Source organism: Capsicum annuum, chromosome 8 (assembly GCF_002878395.1).
Source record: "Capsicum annuum cultivar UCD-10X-F1 chromosome 8, UCD10Xv1.1, whole genome shotgun sequence".
Classification (NCBI taxonomy): Eukaryota; Viridiplantae; Streptophyta; class Magnoliopsida; order Solanales; family Solanaceae; genus Capsicum; species Capsicum annuum.
In genome coordinates, this window is record NC_061118.1 from 149,302,227 (window position 1) to 149,322,872 (window position 20,646).

Genomic DNA, 20,646 nt, shown 5'->3' on the forward strand with positions numbered 1-20,646 from the left:
TAACTGTTCATCCAAGTCACGTTCCCATCGAAAGCAAACAAACACAAAGCAAAAAAGCAATCCATAGAAGAATCACCCCAGAAGAAAAAAAAACGTAATGACAAAATAGCTGGATTCTTATTCTATTAATAGCCAGGATAAAGCATCACAAAATATGAGACACCAAGTTTAAACCCAACTTTTGTTTGAGGGCATAGTTTCATATTCTATGAAAAGACTTGAACGAGTTCAGAAAGAGAAAATCCAGATAAACAACAAAATGAAAACCTACATTCAAGCTTTGATGGCTCACATATTCACTTTATTGGGCCCAAATGTAACGACAGACCAGACAAGCGGAAAACCTCAAACCAGAGAATCTCACTCAACACATCTAGTATTTTTACTTGGTTGAAGGTGCCTTCTCCAGCTTCCGTTCTGGCTTAAGGAATGGATCCTGCAAGTTACAGTTGATTAAAATATATTAAAGAAGAGGGCATGAACTCTAAAATCCATCTTTAATATGTGAGAAATCAACAACCACAAATGCGAAGTTCTTGCTTGGGAACTAATTAGCAACCAAAAAAGGGTAAGAACACAAGTTTTGCAGCAAATGAACTCACAGCATATTTCTCATTTATAATCTCAGTCAGTAACACTGCTGTGACAAAATTCTATCACATAAAGCAGTGATATATGCTATCTTCTGCCACTTGAGATTTCAGCGGAGTGGGAACTTGCCACTAGCTTATAGAGTCCTTAACAATGAAACAATGGGGCAAAATTGCCACATCATTTTAACTTGCGGAATAGGCCCTTTTACAGAAATGCTCCGTAAAGGACAACAAAAAATCCAGGCCATTTCAGCTTCATTCCGTTAAGCATCTACTCTCCCTGCCCCTGGAGGAGGAGGGGGTGTGTGTGTCCATCAATCATCTTCTAAATCTGTAGTAGCTCCATGACAAGTTCCTTTACTCCCTCTCCGAAACAAATTTCGTACTTCATCACTCTGTCTCCATACACCACAGAAATTTCAATATAAATAAGACATACCTTCAACTGCAGACTGCAGCTTTGAAAGAGATCAGTATCCAAGTACTTGCAACTCACATTTCCATTCTTTCCAGTATTGACCAAGTCCATCATGATTTTAGCAGAATAAAAGAAAACACTGGATTAATCAGAGAAACCCTACATATAACCCATGAGTGCATCTTGTATAACATCTCCAACACAGCAGTTACTGTTAGACAGTCTCACAGACCAGAAGACTAACAATATTTGCAAGATTTTGTAGAAAGAAGGCGGAGAACTGAGAACTCACCATCACTTATATGTGGGCTATGACGATGTTGGCTGTTGATTACAGTATCAACGAACAAAACAGATGCAGTAGTTAAAAAAAAGGGAAGAAGAACAGTAGAATGTATCAGAAACAATGAAAAATTGGTAGCATGAAAGAATCCAGTGGGGGCAGGTATGGCTCAAGATTGAACAGCCAAAGAAAATGAATTGGGGTTGTTTGGGGGTCGTGTGTGGAGGGAGGAGAGGAGGTGGCAAGAGAATTATAGAGAGAAGGGAAAAGGGAATTCCAAATTTTACAAGGGAACAGGAGAAAATGCACATCTGGAGATGAAGCAAAAAAATGGAAACTTTCTCACAATCCTACTAAAACTTTAGCTTTTCTCCTCAAGACATCCCTTTATCCTATGGCCTTCTAGTTACAGAGATGAGCAAAAAGCTACTTGGTTTAGCAACAAAGATTGGGCATCTCTTTTATTCTCCCAGGTCTTAACAATAAGATTTCCATTTATCATCTTCGTATACAAAGGCCTATCAAGTAAGACAGCTAGGTAATCTCCCCCCCCACCCAAAAAAAGGGCACTTACCAACTGTATCTTAGCTTGGCTATTTGGAAAAAACACTTTAATTATTCGATATTCAAAATTACCAATTATTATGAGATCCATTCAAGTTCATGTGGTGTAGATTCACCAATAGAATATATTTTTCACCAAAACAGTTACCTTTATATTTTCATATTGAGACATCTAATTGAAAATTAAGAAATTTGTTTCATGAATTAATTTTTCAGATGGTCACTTAGAAAGTTACTTTTTTTTTTAACTTTATAACTCAAAAGTCACTCAATTATTGGTATTTCACTTAGAAAGTTATTTTGTCTTTTGCTTTATAACCCAAAAGTCACTCAAGTATTGTTATTTCACTCAGAAAACACTTTTTGTTGTTCTATAACCCAAAAGTCACTCAATTATTAGTAATTCACTCATAAAGACATTTTTCCTCGCTTTACAACTCAAAAGTTACTCAACTATTGATATCTCACTTGCAGAATCACTCAAACATTTTATTGACCCGGCTTGCTAAGAGTAAAACTATATGGTCATCTCTTTTATTCTCCAAGGTCTTAACAATAAGATTTCCATTTATCTTCTTTATTATACAAAGGCCTATCAAGTAAGACACCTAGGTTTTCCTTCCCAAAAAGAAAGTTTGACACACGTCAAGCATGCATAACAAGAGTATTAATTATATTTATATGACCTAGACTTAAGCTCCCAATTCTGCTCATCTTCATGGACATGAGCTGAAATTCAGCTCAAAAGCTACTTGAACCAGCTCAAACTCAATCTGGATTCAGTAACATTATTTAGTAGAAATGAAAGGAGCAGGTAGAGGAAGGAAAATAAATTAGCAACATTATTCAGTAAGGAGTAAAATTGGAGGGTTGGGCAGCTTTTTGGATACCTCTAAAGTTGGATGTACAGGCACCCAAGGGTGTTTCCTGGTGATTTCTTCCTATCTGTTCTAGCCTTGGTGGATAGAGTTACCTGGTACTTGTTGCGGGTGGGAGGTGGCAGGTATCTCATGGAATTAGTCGAGGTGCGTGCAAGCTGGCCCAGAAACAACGGTTATCAAGAAAAAAAAGTTGGATGTATAGAAAGAAGTATATGCCTTCTCTTCCACTTGTGCAAAGCAAGCAGAAGTAAAAGTTGAATATTCAGGGATGTCAAAATATGAACGACTCTCTCATTTACCCACTCCCTCTCATTCATCTAACTGGAACCAAATGTAGACCGAAGCTGGATCATTCGAAAATGAGTTAATCATAGCTTGAGTAGCTCATTTTGTAGCCTTAGCCCCAGTGTATGAATCGTAATAAATTCTGAGTCAATTCACCTCCCCAGATACCACTGTTTCATACACCCCCAAGACAAGTTATCAACCAGATGAAAAAACCATCACCCAGTAAATTCCCTTTTACAGATCAAAGAATGAGCTGCAAATCAGGAACAGAGTGGCTCCCAATTTACCTCCGCAGCACCATTCTTTGAAAGACTTTCTAGTTTCTACCAGGATGCTTCCAAAATAATCTCCTTATCAATTTCCTCTTCTACAAATACCGACAGGCCACTCAAGTCAAATTCCGACACCCTTTGGTCAATATGTTATATGGCGTTGTTCGTTTCTTCTAGCCATTCATAGTGTCGAACACATAAATGACATGTATATGGGTGCTTCATTTGGATCCCTCATAATACACAATCACACAACCTACCCTTTTTCAATCTGGACAAAGGGAGAGGAGTTAGAGTCCTCGCCTTCTCGGGTCAATTAAAATATTTGTGAGATTAGAGAATCAATGTAAAAATTGCTCAAAAACCCAATACACCTCTGCCCTTGTATTGATATTTGCAATAACGAGATCTTCATTTTCATGGATTATGAAGAAACCCTACTCTAATCCGGATCTAAAACATCCAACAAAAAAGCTTCAACAACCATTCCATTAAGGTGAATAACAATAGAGATAAAGATATTATGCACAAATCCCAAAAAATGATACCAAAAAAAAAAAAAAAAAAGCTTACATTTTGGAGGAAGATGAAATTAGCGACGACAATAGTACCGACGATTCCGCCGAGAATAGCAGCGGGGCCAGTTAACAAACTCCATTTTCTGTGTATCATCCTTCGATCTTCTTCCAAAACTCTGTAATCCCAAATCCGAATGACGCAATACAAAATTGGGGAAAAAGAAAAACAAGAGTACCAATTAGGTACTAATGTCTAATATCATCCCTGTTAGTTTTGCCTTTTGGCAAATAGCATCCCTAAGTTTTCTCAAATTAACGACAAGTGTCCTTGGTTAGATTTTCTGTTACATGCTAACGTCGCTTCATGTTTCTTCTCACATCGCAAACACAACTACTATGGGATAAGACGAAATGAATTTTATCTCATGTTTAGTTTGAGATACTAACTAATTTCGTTTATCTCATAGTTTGTGCCAAAATTATGAAATTACAAATATTTGAAATAAAATATCATTATTTATATCATTTCGCATATAACGTTTTCTTAATAGTTTAAAATGAAATCTACATAATGGAAAACTAGATAGTAAAATTGATAGACCTACATAATGGAAAACTAGATAGTAAAACTGATAGATCACATAAGTGGCTCAACCATGATTAGTTAAAGTATAAACACCCATCAGTGACCTGTTACATGGCTAATCCCACCAGAACACATGTTGGCGACTTCACCCACCAAGATTTTACGCAGATGTAAAGAAATATCACCTTTCTATTTGTCTCAGCGCCGGTGAGATTTGAACCTTAATCTCCTATGGTATTTTTCACTTCATTTACAACATAAAACTAGTAACTTGCACCCTGGTCCAGTGAACCACTTTGTTGAGAGGGGGCAACAATTACAAATACCGTGCAGCAAAATTGTTTTGAAGTTGAATGAAGCCACAGTATAATCAAATAAACAAAGCCAAAGAACATAGACGATCAACTAGAAGAAAACAGCAATACTAAGGGCCAAGGTCCCATACGAGAAGTAATTAGAGCATCGACAGTAATACTTGTCTATCCATACACAGATTATAGACAGGATACAAAACTGGAAAATTCATTTGATACTCTCAGCATCTTTAAAATATGGGACTGCTGCACCTGCGCTCAGCATATTGTTAGCTATAAAATACCATGTCAATGGTCGATTGAGACGGGGAGTGTAATGACTGTAAATTGCATGTTGCATCCACAACCTAAGAAACCAATTTTCATCAAATCATATGGTTATAACCACCAAATCTATCTGTTGCAACGTATCATTAGAACAAATCCAAAAAAAAAGGCATAATCTTACTAGACTAGCAGAGGACAAGTTATCGCTATGGACTGAGAAACTAACTAGAAATATATCCTTCAACAGAATATAAGAAAGACTCTGCACATGAAAAGGTATATCACACAGACTTCTTTTGCACCCAATGAATAGTCTGCAGAGACAAATCAAATTGGAGCTGCACATGTAGTCCTGAAGTGGCCAGTCTGATTGCAGCGGCTACAATGAACAACTCGCTTCACCCTACCACGGTCTTCTGCTCTAACTCGCTTCTTCCTTGGCCTGCCAGGAGGCCGAAGTGACTTGGGTGGGTTTATAATAATCTCAACAGCCTGGGCAGCATCTGGATCTCCCTCTATCATTTCCCTCCATAATGATTTATCTGGAATAGGATGTATAGTTTGGGAATATGTCTTCCGGTACGTTGCAACAGTAAAGCAACTCTCAGTAAATCGGTGGACATTTTGCCGGCAAGAAAGTAGTGCTGCCACAGCATGTGCACATGGCAAACCATAGAGTTGCCATCCCTGACAAAGACAGCGACGGTTCCGAATATCAACAATACTGGTACCCTCGTGAGATATCACTTCAAACTCAGCTTCATTAGCACGAAGAACCTGATAAGTTCGGGCACGCTCAAGAGCATCTGCGACTCGCATCTCCGCTGTAGGCACCAGAATTGATGTCCACTGCATACTGGTCTCTCGACGTTCATTGAACCAAGTCATAAGCTGCCTCCTGATGCATTCCATCATCTGAATTATTGGAAGTCCAGAGGCCTCTAGAATCCAATTATTCAATTGTTCCACTATGTTAGCAGTCAAATGCCCAAATCTTGTTCCCTCAAAATAAGATGTGGCCCACAATCGTGGAGGAATCCGTCGAATCCAATATGCAGCATCTTGTGATATTTCCTCAATCTCGAGAATTTTTGCCTCAAACTCGATGACTGTAAGAGCATGTGCGGCTTCCCACAACAGGTTAACAAGCATGGTATTGTTGAACTCCTTACGGAAGCTTTCACTCAAATGACGCATGCAAAAACCATGGAAAGCAGTGGGAAAATTTGCTTCAACACCATCTACAATGCCCTTCTGCCTGTCAGACAAGATGGTAAGTCTTGGCATGTTTTCTGTATTGACCTCTAGCAAGGCATGAAGTTCAGAGAGAAACCACATCCAGTTATCATCATTCTCCTCATCAACAACACCAAATGCTAGAGGAAAAAGGCCGCCATCACCATCAAAACCAGTAGCTAAAAGTAAAGTACCGAGGTATTTACTTTTCAAGAATGTCCGATCAAGCCCAAGAAGAGGGCGACAAGCATTTAGAAAACCAAAAATAGACGCCTGAAATGAAATAAAAAGCCGCTGAAAGCAATTATCAGCAGGGCTTGCATAAACTGATGCTATACTCCCTGGATTGGTCCTTTTAACTTGTTCACAGTACTGAGGGAGAAGGCGATAACCTTCTTCAAAGGAACCACGCATAGCCGCCATAATTCGTTCCTTTCCACGCCAAGCTTGCTTGTACGACAGGGTGATTCCATGAACCCGGTGAATTTCTTCAAGGATCTCTTTTGGCTTGCAATTTGGGTTTTCCCGTAGCCGTTGCTCCACAGAGTTGGCCACCCACTGAACTGAGGCTTGCTGATGGCCTAGATGCGCAATTCCTCCACATGTATGGTTGTCATGAATTGTTCTGATTGTGAACGTGGGTACACCTGGAAGTTTAGCCGCATGGATGCGCCAAGGACAGCTCTCGCTGGCACATCTAGCCGTAAAACGAGTTTTATCAGATTTTATGGTCTGAATCTCGAAGTGAAGAGCAATGGCCGTGTCACGTAAAGCCCTTCGGCAGCTCTTGACATCAGGGAATTCTTGTCCCACATGTAACTCAAAATCAGTAGTAGTCGAAAGAGTTCGAGCCTGAAGGACATGAGCTGATGAAGCAAGAACCATCTGACCATCATGGACTGCAAATTCATGTGCAGGTTGAACACCCATATCATGACTCTCAACCACAGCTAATTCCAAGTTATCATCAAGTTCTTGGCTTTCCTCGATAGCCAACTCATCTTGTTCAGAAATATCTAACTCATTGTTTTCATTAGGCAACTCCTGGTTTTCATGCTCGGGCTTCTGCTCCACAGGTAAGCCATTCTCGTGTTCATACTCATGCTCATGATTCCTGTCATGATCTTGGCTCTGCCCTATACCCATCTCATGCTCATGGTTATGGTTGTGCTCTAATTCCAGTTCATGGTTCTGGTTTATGCCCATACCATGAGTGTGGTCAAACACTATTTCCTGGTTCTCACCTCCATCAGCTAAGTCGCTATTTTGTCCATGGATCAACTCATTGTTCGCCATCTGTCTTTGCAAAAGTAGTTATTTCAATCAATACTGTCACCTGCTCTACCAAAAACTTTCCAAATGTACCAAGGAAAGATCAAACTCTTCTCCCACCTGATGAATCAGCTAGCAACTCACAAATACCAAAGATACTATTTTTCTCCAGGTGACTTCACTATGGCCTGCTTCAAAAAGTGCACATAATTCGTGATTTGGCATAATGAACTGGACAAGTAAGCACAATAATCTACACTGTTATCAGTATTCAAAACCATAACAAGAAAAAAAAAAAGACAGATAAATCAAAGCCAAAATGTTAATGGAATACAGTCTGACCTGCTTCCAGCACTATAATGAAGCATGAATCTATAATGGAATGGCAGCTACAAGAATGAATCTAACCAACAAGTCTCAATAGAATGAAGCACATGAATCCCTAAATCAAACAAAACAGTAAAGGATAGTCCCATAAATACAACAACAACAACATACCCAGTTCAGGTAGACCTTACCTCTACACCTCAGAGGTGAGGTAGAGAGACTGTTTCAGATAGACCCTCGCTCAAGACAAGTAAAAACAGTATAGAAAAGGACAGCAAGGGAGATAGTCCCATCAATCTACTTATCAAAACCGCAGAAGCAACAAAACAAACCAAAATCGCGACAGGAACCCAATAGAAACATCAAACTCACCATCAATTAACAGAGGAAAAAAGAGCTCCAGAAGTCAAATCACGATCGAGACTCATCGAACACACCCAAGTTAACCCAAAGTGAACTAAAACTCCAAGATTCCAGCTTTTCCAATCAAAACAACAAAAATACACAAACCCCAGAGAAACCCATCCCAGATTTCACCCGTATCTCACATCAAATCAATCATAAAAATAGAAACCAAAGAAGAAAGGTCTAGGAGAAAAATTTGAATGTGGCGGGTAAAAAAGGGGGGGGGGGGTTATTGAGTGAGGAAGAGAGAGAGAGAAGAATAATTGTGGGAAGGAGAGAAAGGGGAAATGGAAAAAATGGAGAAGGGCAAGGAAGGGAAGGAAGGAGGTTGAAGAAATTGAAGGGCAAAAAGAGAATTGGGAGGTTAGGGTTGTGTTGGGAATTACAGACTTGGAGCTAATGTGGAGAACGATGGGTATTTAGGTCATAATGGGGTATCCTTTTCAGATTTTCATATTTTGTACTTACCATATTACCCTCTTTTTCTTTTTTCTGTTTTTCCTATTTTCTTCTTTTTGTCCCTACACCCCTCAAAACCGCATTATTCATTGGCTCTTTTTTTAAAAAAAAAAAAAAAAAAAAACTTTTTATATTTTTATATTCTTTCCCTCTTTTTGTAATGTTAAATGAGATATGTGTGGCTAATTTATTATAAAAATGTCTTTTTTTAAGCGCACTATTTAGATTATGTTTCTATTTTTATAAGTTAACTAATATAGTTTTGGAAATACAGTCAAATCTTTATGCAGTCATAATATTTATCCGAAAAAATTTCATGACTAATATAGAGAGTTATTGTTGTATATGTATACTGATATTTGACATTCAAATATAATCTTTTGCTTTAAATTAAATATTCATACTTGAAATTTATTATGTGCATACATCAATAATAATTACCGTAAAGATTTAGATTTATTTTTTGTACAAAATATTTACATAATATTTGAGTACGCTGTTATAAAGAGGTAATTTTACGAAGGATGTACGTAGCACTATAATAACCAACATTATTGTTATGGGTAAAATGTTGTTATAGAAAAGTAAAATATAACATGAAAAATCATTTTCAGAGAAAATTATATCGATAGTGACATGTCGATGACATTATTGAGAAATCTGACTACAACTAAAAAACTTAGATTATTAACTAATATTTATAATTTTTTTGAGTTTAGTTTTTTTAGAAGATTTTCAATTTGTTTAAAAGAAACTTTTACTCAGACCATAAAATAAAAGATAGATAAATTGCAAGATAAAGATTTTCTTTGAAAAGTAATTTACTAAATAGTTGTTTCAAAGTGGGGCAAAAAATTATTTGCAGCGATTTTAAGTTTCAATAAAATGGTCTACTCTGCCTGCATTAGTTTTTAATTTTTATTTTTATTTTCTTTAAAAAAAGCCTAGCAAAAATTTCTATTATCTTTTTCTACTCAAAGGTCTAATTAATTTTATTTTAAGATTAAGAAGCTTGAATTTGAATATTTATCTGAATATTAAAATGTTAATTGAGAGTTAGATTTTTCAATCTAAAATATACATATGAATATTTAATTTGTATTAAGATATGGATACTTAGATTTTTCAATCTAAAATATACATATGAATATTTTATTTGTATTAAGATATAGATACTGAATAATTATCATATTGATGATACTAACATTTGCATGCATCATCGACATACTTTTTATCTTTTAATTAGAGCAAAAATAAGTTTATTATCATTCAATGAATGTGTTTTTTATTTTATTTGAATTCTTCTTGGGTAAAACATAAGAAACATTTAGAAGACTTAAACAGAAAAAAATATTTCTTCTACGTCTTTGAGTTTTATTGAATCAAAATTGCTAATTGAGTTTTCCTGTCGTGCTTTTTCCCATTTTTTTCAATTCTAGTGGCGAATGTCTTTAAAATAGTTGGTGAAAAATACACTTATTGTTAGACAAATTAAAAAAAAAAAAAAAAAAAAAAAGATGCTTAATATGTTCAATAGATTGCAATTTTACCGTATGTTTTAAGAGTGTCTTATTTCATTATTGGCTAAGAAAAATTGTTTTCTTTGTTAAAATTACAATTAATTTTTAAAAAAGATCAGAACTTTTTAATATCTTAATTGAATGATTGAAATAATATTTATAGTAGACTATACTCAAATCTTCTATCATTAAACCATCAACCAAGTCAAAATTTATTGATCTTTCGCGTCCTATATATATTCATTTTAATTTTTTTCACTTTTGTAAGGTTTTTTTTTTTCACTTTAATTTTCAAGCCAAATTCGTTTTGCAAATACTACTATTCCAATATTATAGTAATTGATAAGGTGTGTTTTCTCCTCCTCGTTCATACAGTACTCTATAGGAGTCCCTAATAGCTTTATTGATCTTTTTACACCATGACAAGAATAACATTAATAAATATTACTACAATGTATTAGAGTCAAGTATAACCATCTCATTATCCTCAATTACAACCAAAGTCGTCATCATCACTCATCAAATAGTCAACAGTCACTATTTACAATCATCATCATCAACAATTGTCACAACAATCAACAATCACTACCAACAATCATCACCATCAAACACTATACGTACATCGTCAATCAATTAGCCATCATTAGCTATTATAGTTATCCACCAAAATTTATCAATATTATTGTTAATCATTACTATCGGACATCACCAACACTTATATTTTATTTAAATTTATATTTATTAATTTACAAATATAAAAGTTATATTTTATGTATTCACGTGTTGAAAAAATAAACAACTTCAATTATTTAATATTCAGATAGTAACATCATGTCTTAATATCACTAAAAAGGCATGATTATCTAATTTGTTGTTTTGATTAATCCCTATAAATAGGTATGAGAGTTGAGACTATTGAGTACATTACAAAACACAGTTGTTTAAGTTGTAACTAAGTCACTTAATAAAGTACAAATATATGATGAATGACATTGCAATTGGCAACCAAAACCAATAATTCTTCCTCTTTTTTTCCTTTTTCAATAAAACAAAAGTGGAGAAAAAATGCCAACAAACAAATGAAGAATCTTTGATTTCATATACATGTTGTAAAAGCATTATTATTGCAGGGTAAAATAAGAGATATATGAGCTCGTCGATACAAGAATAAGAAATAACTAATTTTAAAATTAATTTTATATAATTTCATATTTGATCAAAATAAGATATATGAAAAAAAAAAATTATTTTAAACTAATTATTTAAAAATTATAATATTATTTTTATTTTTTAAAATAATTAATTTCGCGATTCCTATTGGTGATGGTGGACTATGGGCCACCTTTCGGTAGCCGACCAATTGTAACAATTTGGAATTCAAAAGCCCACTTTCTGTCACTGTCGGCGTTTTCTAAGTTATTATTATTATTATCCAAATTGTAATTACACCTCTCTTCTTTTCATATATTTGCACTCTTGCCCCAAAAATTATTTCACTACTACTACTCCTAGCTACTCTTTTATTAAAACCTTATTGACAAATTAAACCGCTTCGCTCCTCCATTTTTATTTATTCAATATTAATTTAACATATTTATGAAAAAAATAAGGCCATCAAATGTGACTTTTCTTAAGGGAGAAATGAACATGATCTTATTTCGACATGGAGTGAAAATGATAATTCTATTATGGTACTATATGAATATATAATAATAAATTCGGCGTTTTAAGAATTATATTGGATAATGACTATAGTTTTTTTTAAAAAAAAAAAAAATACGAAGGTAAACTAAGTGATTAAGTGATAACAATATTCAATCCGAGATGCACTGCTAAAACATGTTACTATATTTTATTAAATTTAACGACACTAGGCGTATCATAAGTAGGGATGTACAAATCAAACTGTTAAGTCAAATAGAACCGATAAATCGAATCAAATCAAATTGAGGAAAAACACTGACTTATGATTTTGTTTGATTGGTTTGGTGTTGGCAAAAAAAGCCCAAACTAAACCGACATAATATATATATAATTAAAAAAAAATATACGTGAAAAAATATTACTTATAATCTACTTTCTAATTACTTTTATTATTTTTTTATATTCAGAAAATACATATATATCTTGAGCCTTAAATTATAATATTTATCAATTAGTAAGAAATTAATACAAAGCCCAATATTAATATGAAAAATTAAAACTCTTCAACTGTTTCACTTTACATTTTACTTTTCAAGTTTTCAGAGAGTTCTAATTATTTTCTCATCTTACTTTTCTCATTCTCCTTATTCGTCAAGTTGTGATTTAGTTTTTTTAAAAAATTTTTTTTTATGAAATTATGTTATAGTTAATTATTTTATGGAGTTAAGTTTTTAATAAGTTGTCTTCAATTCTTCATTTTTTTGTGTGCTCGCATTTGATGTGAAGGAACTTCCAGACAAACTACTGTGACTAGTGACTTAGAAATTGAACCACTGGGTATCCACATAATATTACTTTGAGAGACAGTAGTTTAGACGTCTTAGCGATTTGCCAACTTAATTTTAATTGGAACTACTCTATGATCAATTTTTTTTAAAATTTTTTTAGAGAAAACATTTAATTTTTTTTCTTCAATCACATTACAATAGTAAAAAACTTGACCCCCCCCTCCCCGAAAAAAAATCAATTAAAATCGAAATTAAAAAATTGATTGTATATTAGTTTGATTTGGTTTATAGATTTAGAAAATCGACATTATTGATTTGGTTATATTTTAATGAAAAATCGAACCAATCGGACCTATGTATACCCCTAATCATGAGCATAGTATTTATTAGTACTATTTATTATGTATAGTATGGTATTAAGATGAATAGTGTTTCACAAAAAAACTTTTTTAGTTCAGATTTTGAACGTACTTTTGGATATCAGTTCATAAGTAGATTGAGATTTTTTTACGAAGATGATCTCTCCATTTTATTTTATTGATATCTTCTGTATTAAAGATAGATGTTTCAACTACTTATTTATTTTCGTAAATTAAAAATTTTTTGTTGCTTATTTTTCATATTATTCCTAGTATTAAGTAACTAAATAAAGTAGTGTTCCAAAATATACCTCTAGTTTACTAGTTATTTGTCTAAATATCATTACTATGGTTAGTTGAGTGAGGTTAATTTAGTAAAATACGTTTTTAATTATTTTTTAAAAGAAATATATATTAAAGTCAATAAAAAAGAAATATATATTAAAGTTAATAAAAATCAAATAAAATGAAAAGAAGGAAGATGACTTTTAAAATACCAAGGAATATATTACTCCCTTATTTTCATTAACTCCAAAAAGAAAAGATATGACCTTCAAAATACCAATGCAATAATAACTAGCCAGTGTTTAGTATTCAAGAAAGAAAAGATACGACACCAAGACAATGACTGACCAAGTTCATTTCACACATAAAGAAGTAAAATAAATAATAATTTTATTGTATTACTTCTAATTATTATAATGTTCAATAATAATATTAAAAATATATATATAAAATAATAAATTATTTCTTTCGTCTTAAATTATTCGTCCCAAATTTTATAATTTGATTTCTTATTTTATTTGTCTTTTTTCGTTAATTAAGAAGAAACAAATTTTTCTTTTCATGTTTTACCTTTTGCATTAATTGTTTTTTTAAAATTAAAATATAAGCATCATTCAATAAAGGTATTATGATAAATTAGTAACGTTATTAATTATTTTTCTTAATTAGTGTGTCATCTCAATTTGGGACGAATAGTTTGAAACGGAGAAAGTATCTTTTAGACTTTAAACTAAATAAATATTTATTTTTAGTATAGTACACAAGTAAAAATAGATAAAAAAAAATATACTAGTATATATTTTCATTTCATCTATCAAGAAAGAATGAGAGGACTTTCAAAATTTCGTATTTGACTAAAGTAAATGCGTAATTAGCAAGAAAGGAGAGTGACCTAGCCAAATATTACTCCCTCCTTTCACTTTTACTCGCACAGTTCACTTTACAAGAATCAACTCGATTAATCTTTAAAGTTATGTTGAATTACATTAATTTAATATTTAAAATCAAAATGTTCAGAAATTATATGAAAAAATACTCTAAAGTGCAATCCTTCTTATATTAATATGATTAAGTATAAAATATTGATGAAAATTTACATAGTTTAACTCTCAAAAACAAAACGTGACAAATAAAAATAAACGAAAAAATACGGAAAACGGTACTGAAATTAAACAATGGAAACTTGTGGGAAGTGTATGTAAATTTGAGTTCCATTTATGTCAGTGTTGAAAACAACGTGCATTTGTGTCAGAAACGTTCAAACTCTATGTTAATAGTAAATAGGAGTATTAAAGTAGGTACACATTACATGTACCTCAAATATATATAGTAATATTTTGTCTCTGATCTCACCATTTTTTAGTTGTAACTTTTGGAATTTTCTTTCAGAGTAAAAAGTACGGTCCTCTTAAAGGTATTTTCTTCTGTTTCTCTGTACCATAAAATTAAACACAGTTTCATTGGTTAATCGTGATCTGTTGCTTTCCTTTTTCTTTTCTTTTTTACCTTGAAGTTGCTGTTATACATGTGCATAGGCTGTTTGTCTTTTCTTGTTTTTTGTGTGGGTGATCAAATTCTTGAAAAAAAGTATTCTTTTTTATTTCTTCTATAGAATTTTCTTGGACTGTTTGTTGTGTTGCTTCTTATGTTTGTGGCAGATTCTGTGTTTATGTTTTCTGAGTACTGGATCTTGTTTGAGAGCTGGGGTTTTAACTTCGATTCTTTGATCAATTGAGCTGCTTTTTAGGGGATGTGTTAGACTTCTAAGTTTGATTATTTTGCGTTCGATAGGCTCTTGTGGTCCAGCCCTTCCATGAACTGTGCATAGCGGGAGCTTTATTGTACCTTTGTTTTAGAAGTTGTTTTAGTTTGGTTCTTCCCCGATCCTTTTCCTTTTTCCTTTGGAAAGTCTATAGCATGTTAATGAGTAAAAGTTACTGTAATATTTAGTGATTTTGAATTGCATAGCTCTAGGAGCTGTAAAAAGGGCAGCCCAGGGCAGCCCGGTGTACTGTGGTGATGCTATGCTTGGGGTCTCAGGAAGGGCCAGACAACGGGAATCTATTGTATGCAGTCTTATCCTGCATTTCTGCAGCTTGAACTCATTACTTCTTAGTCACGTGACATCAGCTTTACCAGTTACTTTATGGTATGTAAGAGCAGAAGCTTTGAGTTGTATGAATACTAATAGTAGCCCCTTGCCGTTCGAGTTTGGGTTCAACGTAATTTGAGTGACACATGAAAACTGTTCTATTGTTCTGCAATTGAAGGCCTGTTAAAAACGACAACTTTGTTTTTTGGTGTGTGTAGTTGAATTGAATTGCATGCATAGGAAGTCTATGTTTTATTGATATAACTATTTACTGTTCCATTGCAGGGTTCATCACAGATTTCATTGCACAGTCTCTTGAAAATGAATGTAAAGGAGGCCTTTAGTAAAGGAAAAAGTAAAGGTCCTGTTAGTATAACATCAGCTTTAGCTTCAGCATTTCTAGAATGGATGCTCATGATTTTTCTGTTTATGGATGGTGCTTTCGCCTACTTAGTCACAAAGTTTGCCCAATATTGCGAATTGCAAATTCCTTGTTTGCTTTGCTCGAGGCTGGATCATGTTCTCGGCAAGGAAAGACCTGGATTTTACTGGGAGCTCATCTGCCCCAATCATAAGTTGAAGATATCTTCGTTAGTTCTTTGTCATAATCACAATAATCTTGTGGATGTTCATGGGATGTGTGAGAGTTGTCTTTTCTCATTTGCCACAGTAAATAAGTCTAATGCTGAAACCTACCGGTTGCTTGTTGGAAAACTGGGGGCAGAGCCTCACCTTGCTGATGAGGCTCCTTTACTTGAGGAGAAAGCCAGGAATTCCTCAGGATTAAGAAAGTGTTATTGTTGTAAAGAGGAATTTGCTCCCAGAGGATATGCCCAAAAATTGCTCAAGGTTACAACTTCGTGTGTTGATGCTGTCGAACTTAATGCTTCTTTGCCTGTGACTAATGGACTAGAGAGGGGGGTCACAAAGGAGATTGAAAACGAGGCCTCTACTTCAGTCTTGGTTCCTTTGTCTCATTTGGAGTACAAAAAGTTTAAGGTCAGCGCTGATTCTGGCTCAGAAGCTGTGCACTCGGATAGTGATAGTGCTAGGCCTCTAATCCGTGCAAGGGACTGTTCGATAGATGATCTAACTGATAGATGCTTGCATCCGGAACCTCAGATGTGTACAGTCACTGATGACTTAACTGCCGAGAAACTAATTCATTCGGCTTCAGTGCCTGAGCCATCACTTCCTGATCCTGAATTAGATGTAGAGGCTAGAGTTTTTTCGTCTATTGCGACCTCATCTGCAGTTGTTGGGCGTGGATCAGAGGAAATTAACCGGCAGCAAGCTGGACATAAGACTGATGCATCTGCCCCAGCCGATGGTGAAGTCAACTTATTGTCCAATGTCAAAGAAAATCTTGTTGATGTAGCAAAAGAGACCTGTAAGTTCTGTTTCCTTATTGTTCCATTTGTCTGTTTTGTTAATCATTTAAGTGAGAATGCTCCATGTCTCTTTGGTTTCCCCCGGGTCAAAATGCCTTAAAAGTGAGTGATATGTCGAATTTTTGCTGTCCTTTATTGCTGCTTGTTCTCCTTTGAACTTCCTAATAGCAAGATGATAAAGAAAGATAGATTACTTGTGACGAGTTTCTGGTTTTCTTCGTCAAACTACTACTTTTGTTAATTGTTTTCCAACTATGAAACTATAGCAGCCAGCTCTATCAGTTAGAATAATTCTTTTACTCATTTCAAATAACTGGAATCATTCAAATTCTTTCAGTGTATCAGAAGTCATGTAACATTAAAAGATCTGTTAACTAGCCTTTTTTTGAAGTATATTTGAAGGTTGTTTTTTAAATGTATCTTTCACCTCACCGTGTAGTTATTAATGTTGCTATGGTTTCTACAGCTGCAGGTGAGGCTGTTAACCAAGCTGTCGAAGATTGTGGCCATGTAGCCAGCTCAGGAAGTGCAGGGATTCCAAAGAGTGAAACAGAATTGGATTCTAAACCAGAGGCAGATGAGATTAGATCACAAACTGATGGTTCTTTTAACCTAGGCGATGCTTATAAGCTGGCTGTTGGCAATAAAGGAAGGCAATTATCTGGTAAGTTTTTGGAGCAGAGGTCATTCAAGGAATCTGCAAAAATGAGTGAAGATCTAAAGGTCCTGCTTTCACAACTGTCTGCTGCTCGTGGTGTGGATTCTACATTGAGTGAGATTAGCCCGAGGTTGTCCTTAAATGGTGAGGAAAGTAGAACTACTGAAGCTGCTATATCTCTCGGTATGCAGATACTTCATCAAAGGATCTCGCTTGAGAGAAATGAATCTGGTTTATCTCTGGAAGGAAGCTTAGTGAGTGAAATTGAAGGTGAGAGTTTGTCTGATCGTCTAAAACGGCAGGTGGAGTATGATAGAAAATTAATGTCTGCTCTCTATAAAGAGTTGGAGGAAGAGAGAAATGCATCCTCAGTTGCTGCAAATCAGGCAATGGCAATGATTACACGATTACAAGAGGAGAAGGCAGCACTACATATGGAAGCTTTGCAGTGCCTAAGAATGATGGAAGAACAGGCTGAATATGACAATGAAGCACTGCAGAATACAAATGATCTTCTAGTACAGAAAGAGAAAGAGATCCAAGATTTAGATGCTGAACTTGAACTTTACAAGAAGAAACTGGGGAACATGGCTCTCTTTGAGGATGCACTTGAGGCAAGTTATGGTTCAAATAAAGCTAAGCAAGCCGATTCCTTCTGCTGTGATGGCAGTTCAACCGCTCCTGGTGATGTTAATGCTGATAAACCCACTGGAAGAAATGGAAATGTTGAGGTGGTGTCATCCTCTGGAATGGATAACATAGATAATAGGATCCCTTCGCTTATTTGTGAAAGTGAAAGTGAAAGGGAGCAACTTGTGTTTTGGTTGAACATTTTGGTTGAAAGGCTCCATATGCTCTCCCAGCAAGTTGCTAGTCGAGAATTTGTTAATGTTAATTGCGAGTATTCATCAGAAGATTGGGTTGAAGTGGGTAATCCGAAAGAATTGTTTCACGGGGAGTCTTCTAGAAATCATGGTGAAACAGTGGAGAATGTTCACGTAAAGCCAATGGAAGACACAATCCGCTCTGGTAAAGAAGGTTCTACTTGCAATTTTCCTGAATCAATGCAGAAAGGAAGGGTTGACGGAAAATCTGGGCAGTGCACTAATGGAGATTCTGAGTTAGAGACTCTAAAAAATGAGTTATCAGTTTTGAGTGGCAGACTGAAAGCCCTTGGCATAGAACATAGCTTTCTTGATCATTCCATCAACTCACTGAGGAATGGAGATGAGGGACATCGATTCGTTGAGGAGATAGCTGCTCACTTGCGGCAGTTGCATTTTGTATTGGATAGGTCAAGTGGTGAAGTTTCACATAACTAGAGGTGATCACCTTATGAATGTTATCTTTCCTCCGGACATTTATCTAATTTCTATTTGTAATTCATTATGACTTTGGGCTGAGGAAGATTTTTTCCTATGGGCGGTAATTAGCTGTGCGATATTTTCATGTAGGTTAATATGTGACTTGAATTTCAATTGGGAACACCGTATTTTCCTTTATGCATGTCTTTCATTTTCTTTCTTCTTCTAAAAAATCTAATCTGTTGGATGTGAAAATCGATTGCAACGTCTTTTGCATGGAATGTCGGGTATATTGCACCGTCTTTTGCATGGCATGTCGGGTTGTAGAACATATAAACTTCATATGCTTATCTGTAGATATTGAGTTCTTTCAGTAGGTGAAAAAACAACAATTGAAAGGCGTATTAATGATAGACTTCTGGCATCAACTACAGGAGAACTTTGGGGTTTTAGCCTTTTAGGTGTTCAATTTTCTGATTTGACGCACCCCTAGCTTTGATATGTTGGTATGTAATGGGCTAGCTGTCTAACGAAGGATTCGAGATTGTAGTTTTTAGGCTTACTTGGTTGCAGAAATGTCAATGAAATAAGATTAAGTTCTTGTTTTCTGACGTATAATATATTGAAGCTGTTATTGCTGCATCTTCGTAAGAATCACATTTTTCAAATGCTTTAATCTTTATCCGTATATAATTTGAAATCTAGATCATAGTTCTTCTTTTCATAACTGAGAAATCTGCTGTTTCAGCATTTGAAAATCGATGGATTTTCGGTCCGTGCCGTCTTGCCTTCCCCACTCTAACATACTTGTTTCACTTTCGGACACTTTTATTCAGCTCTACTTTAACATTCTCGCTGTATATATGAGTCCTGCCTCCCGAGCTATTGGCTCTGTGTTCATATTTTTTGTTGCCTCAGTTTCCTAAATAATCTGAATTCTGTTGGCGATGCAGCTACAAATTTTTTTGTTAATGTTCCATCCATGGGCCTTGTGATTAGAATCTGGTGTTTTTCATTTTCTGCCAGCCTTAATTCATGTTCAAGATCCCTGACATGTTGAGTATTTAACTTGTCATCTTATGCTGTTTCCTTGGTCCTTTTTTGCTGGTACTAGCTTTAACTTTTGGAGATAGCTGTTCATCAGTTTTCTGTGTACTTTTCGTCTTGTAAGGCTACCTTTCCTGATATCTCGCTCCATAGAAATGTTGATATTTGAGTCTTGGTAATTGTATGCCACTGCACTCTTCAACCTGTGATTTTCTATGTCGATATTGGTGTAAATTCTTAGTTGGGTAGTGCAGTCATAGACAGAAGTTCGAGTTGTATCTTAGCATCCATCATATGTTTGAACTAGTTCACTCCTAAATCCACTTTGGACATCGGTTGATTAGTCTGTTAATTTTGTGTACCATTTCTGTGTTTATGCTTTATGTGTTTGTTGATATTTTTTGCCTGCTTTAGGTTATGCAAGAGACTTTTATGTGACATCTTCATTTTGAATTTTCTGCAGATTATATAAGGTTGGCTCTTTCTCCAATAGCATGAAGTGTACAGTTTTTGGGTGATGAACATGGTTTCTCTCATTAATAGAAGGTTACAAGCAGCTATTTAGCTGTCTGTGATGTGTTTTTTTAGTGATTTCTTGGTTTTTCATCGTTCCTTTTTTCTACCTTTTTGATTCATTACTTCATTGGTTTGACTGAAGATTGCTTGTAAAGTTTGCTTGTAAAGTTGAGACTCAGAAGCCCTTATATTTGATGTAAAGTTATGCCGAGTGGCTTGGAACATGATTTTAATGTAGTGGATTAATGAAATTGTTTGTGGCAAGAGTTCGAAGGATCGAATCTCTTTAGAAATATTATCTTTCCACTCGTGGTACCGTGCTCCAGTCCCCCCTAGAGAAACTTCAGTTTTGCATGCGG

At 34.8% G+C, this 20,646-nt stretch overlaps 2 protein-coding genes across 8 annotated transcripts; one reads left to right on the forward strand and one right to left on the reverse strand.

The window, feature by feature from the left end:
- Positions 1 to 5,076: 5,076 nt before the first annotated feature.
- Positions 5,077 to 8,665, reverse strand: LOC107839398. Of its 4 annotated transcripts, none has more exons than XM_016682863.2 (3): positions 8,192 to 8,665; positions 7,835 to 7,934; positions 5,077 to 7,680 (listed from the first exon to the last, which is right to left on the reverse strand). In XM_016682863.2, exon 3 carries the CDS (start codon positions 7,514 to 7,516, stop codon positions 5,312 to 5,314), a length of 2,205 nt encoding a protein of 734 aa, XP_016538349.1. In that variant the 5' UTR covers positions 7,517 to 7,680; positions 7,835 to 7,934; positions 8,192 to 8,665; the 3' UTR covers positions 5,077 to 5,311. The 4 variants fall into 4 exon arrangements, with proteins under 4 accessions (XP_016538349.1, XP_016538350.1, XP_016538348.1 ...); XM_016682864.2 differs by having other exon boundaries at positions 8,011 to 8,665; XM_016682862.2 differs by lacking the exon at positions 7,835 to 7,934 and having other exon boundaries at positions 5,077 to 7,683.
- Positions 8,666 to 14,524: 5,859 nt separating this feature from the next.
- On the forward strand, positions 14,525 to 20,551 carry LOC107839399 (myosin-binding protein 1). Of its 4 annotated transcripts, none has more exons than XM_016682867.2 (4): positions 14,525 to 14,693; positions 15,657 to 16,761; positions 17,229 to 18,744; positions 20,235 to 20,551. In XM_016682867.2, exons 2-3 carry the CDS (start codon positions 15,693 to 15,695, stop codon positions 18,740 to 18,742), a joined length of 2,583 nt encoding a protein of 860 aa, XP_016538353.2. In that variant the 5' UTR covers positions 14,525 to 14,693; positions 15,657 to 15,692; the 3' UTR covers positions 18,743 to 18,744; positions 20,235 to 20,551. The 4 variants fall into 4 exon arrangements, with proteins under 4 accessions (XP_016538353.2, XP_047250519.1, XP_016538355.2 ...); XM_047394563.1 differs by lacking the exon at positions 14,525 to 14,693 and adding an exon at positions 14,724 to 15,579; XM_016682869.2 differs by lacking the exon at positions 14,525 to 14,693 and adding an exon at positions 14,733 to 14,866.
- Positions 20,552 to 20,646: the final 95 nt, after the last annotated feature.

What these genes read in the sequence shown, in the direction of transcription:
- LOC107839398 (XM_016682862.2), bottom strand. Translation starts at nt 7,516, where the DNA reads ATGGCGAACAATGAGTTGATCCATGGACAAAATAGCGACTTAGCTGAT.
- LOC107839399 (XM_016682866.2), top strand. An exon ending in TGATGTAGCAAAAGAGACCT is followed by an intron (nt 16,762 to 17,228) that starts GTAAGTTCTGTT and finishes TGGTTTCTACAG; the next exon opens with CTGCAGGTGAGGCTGTTAAC.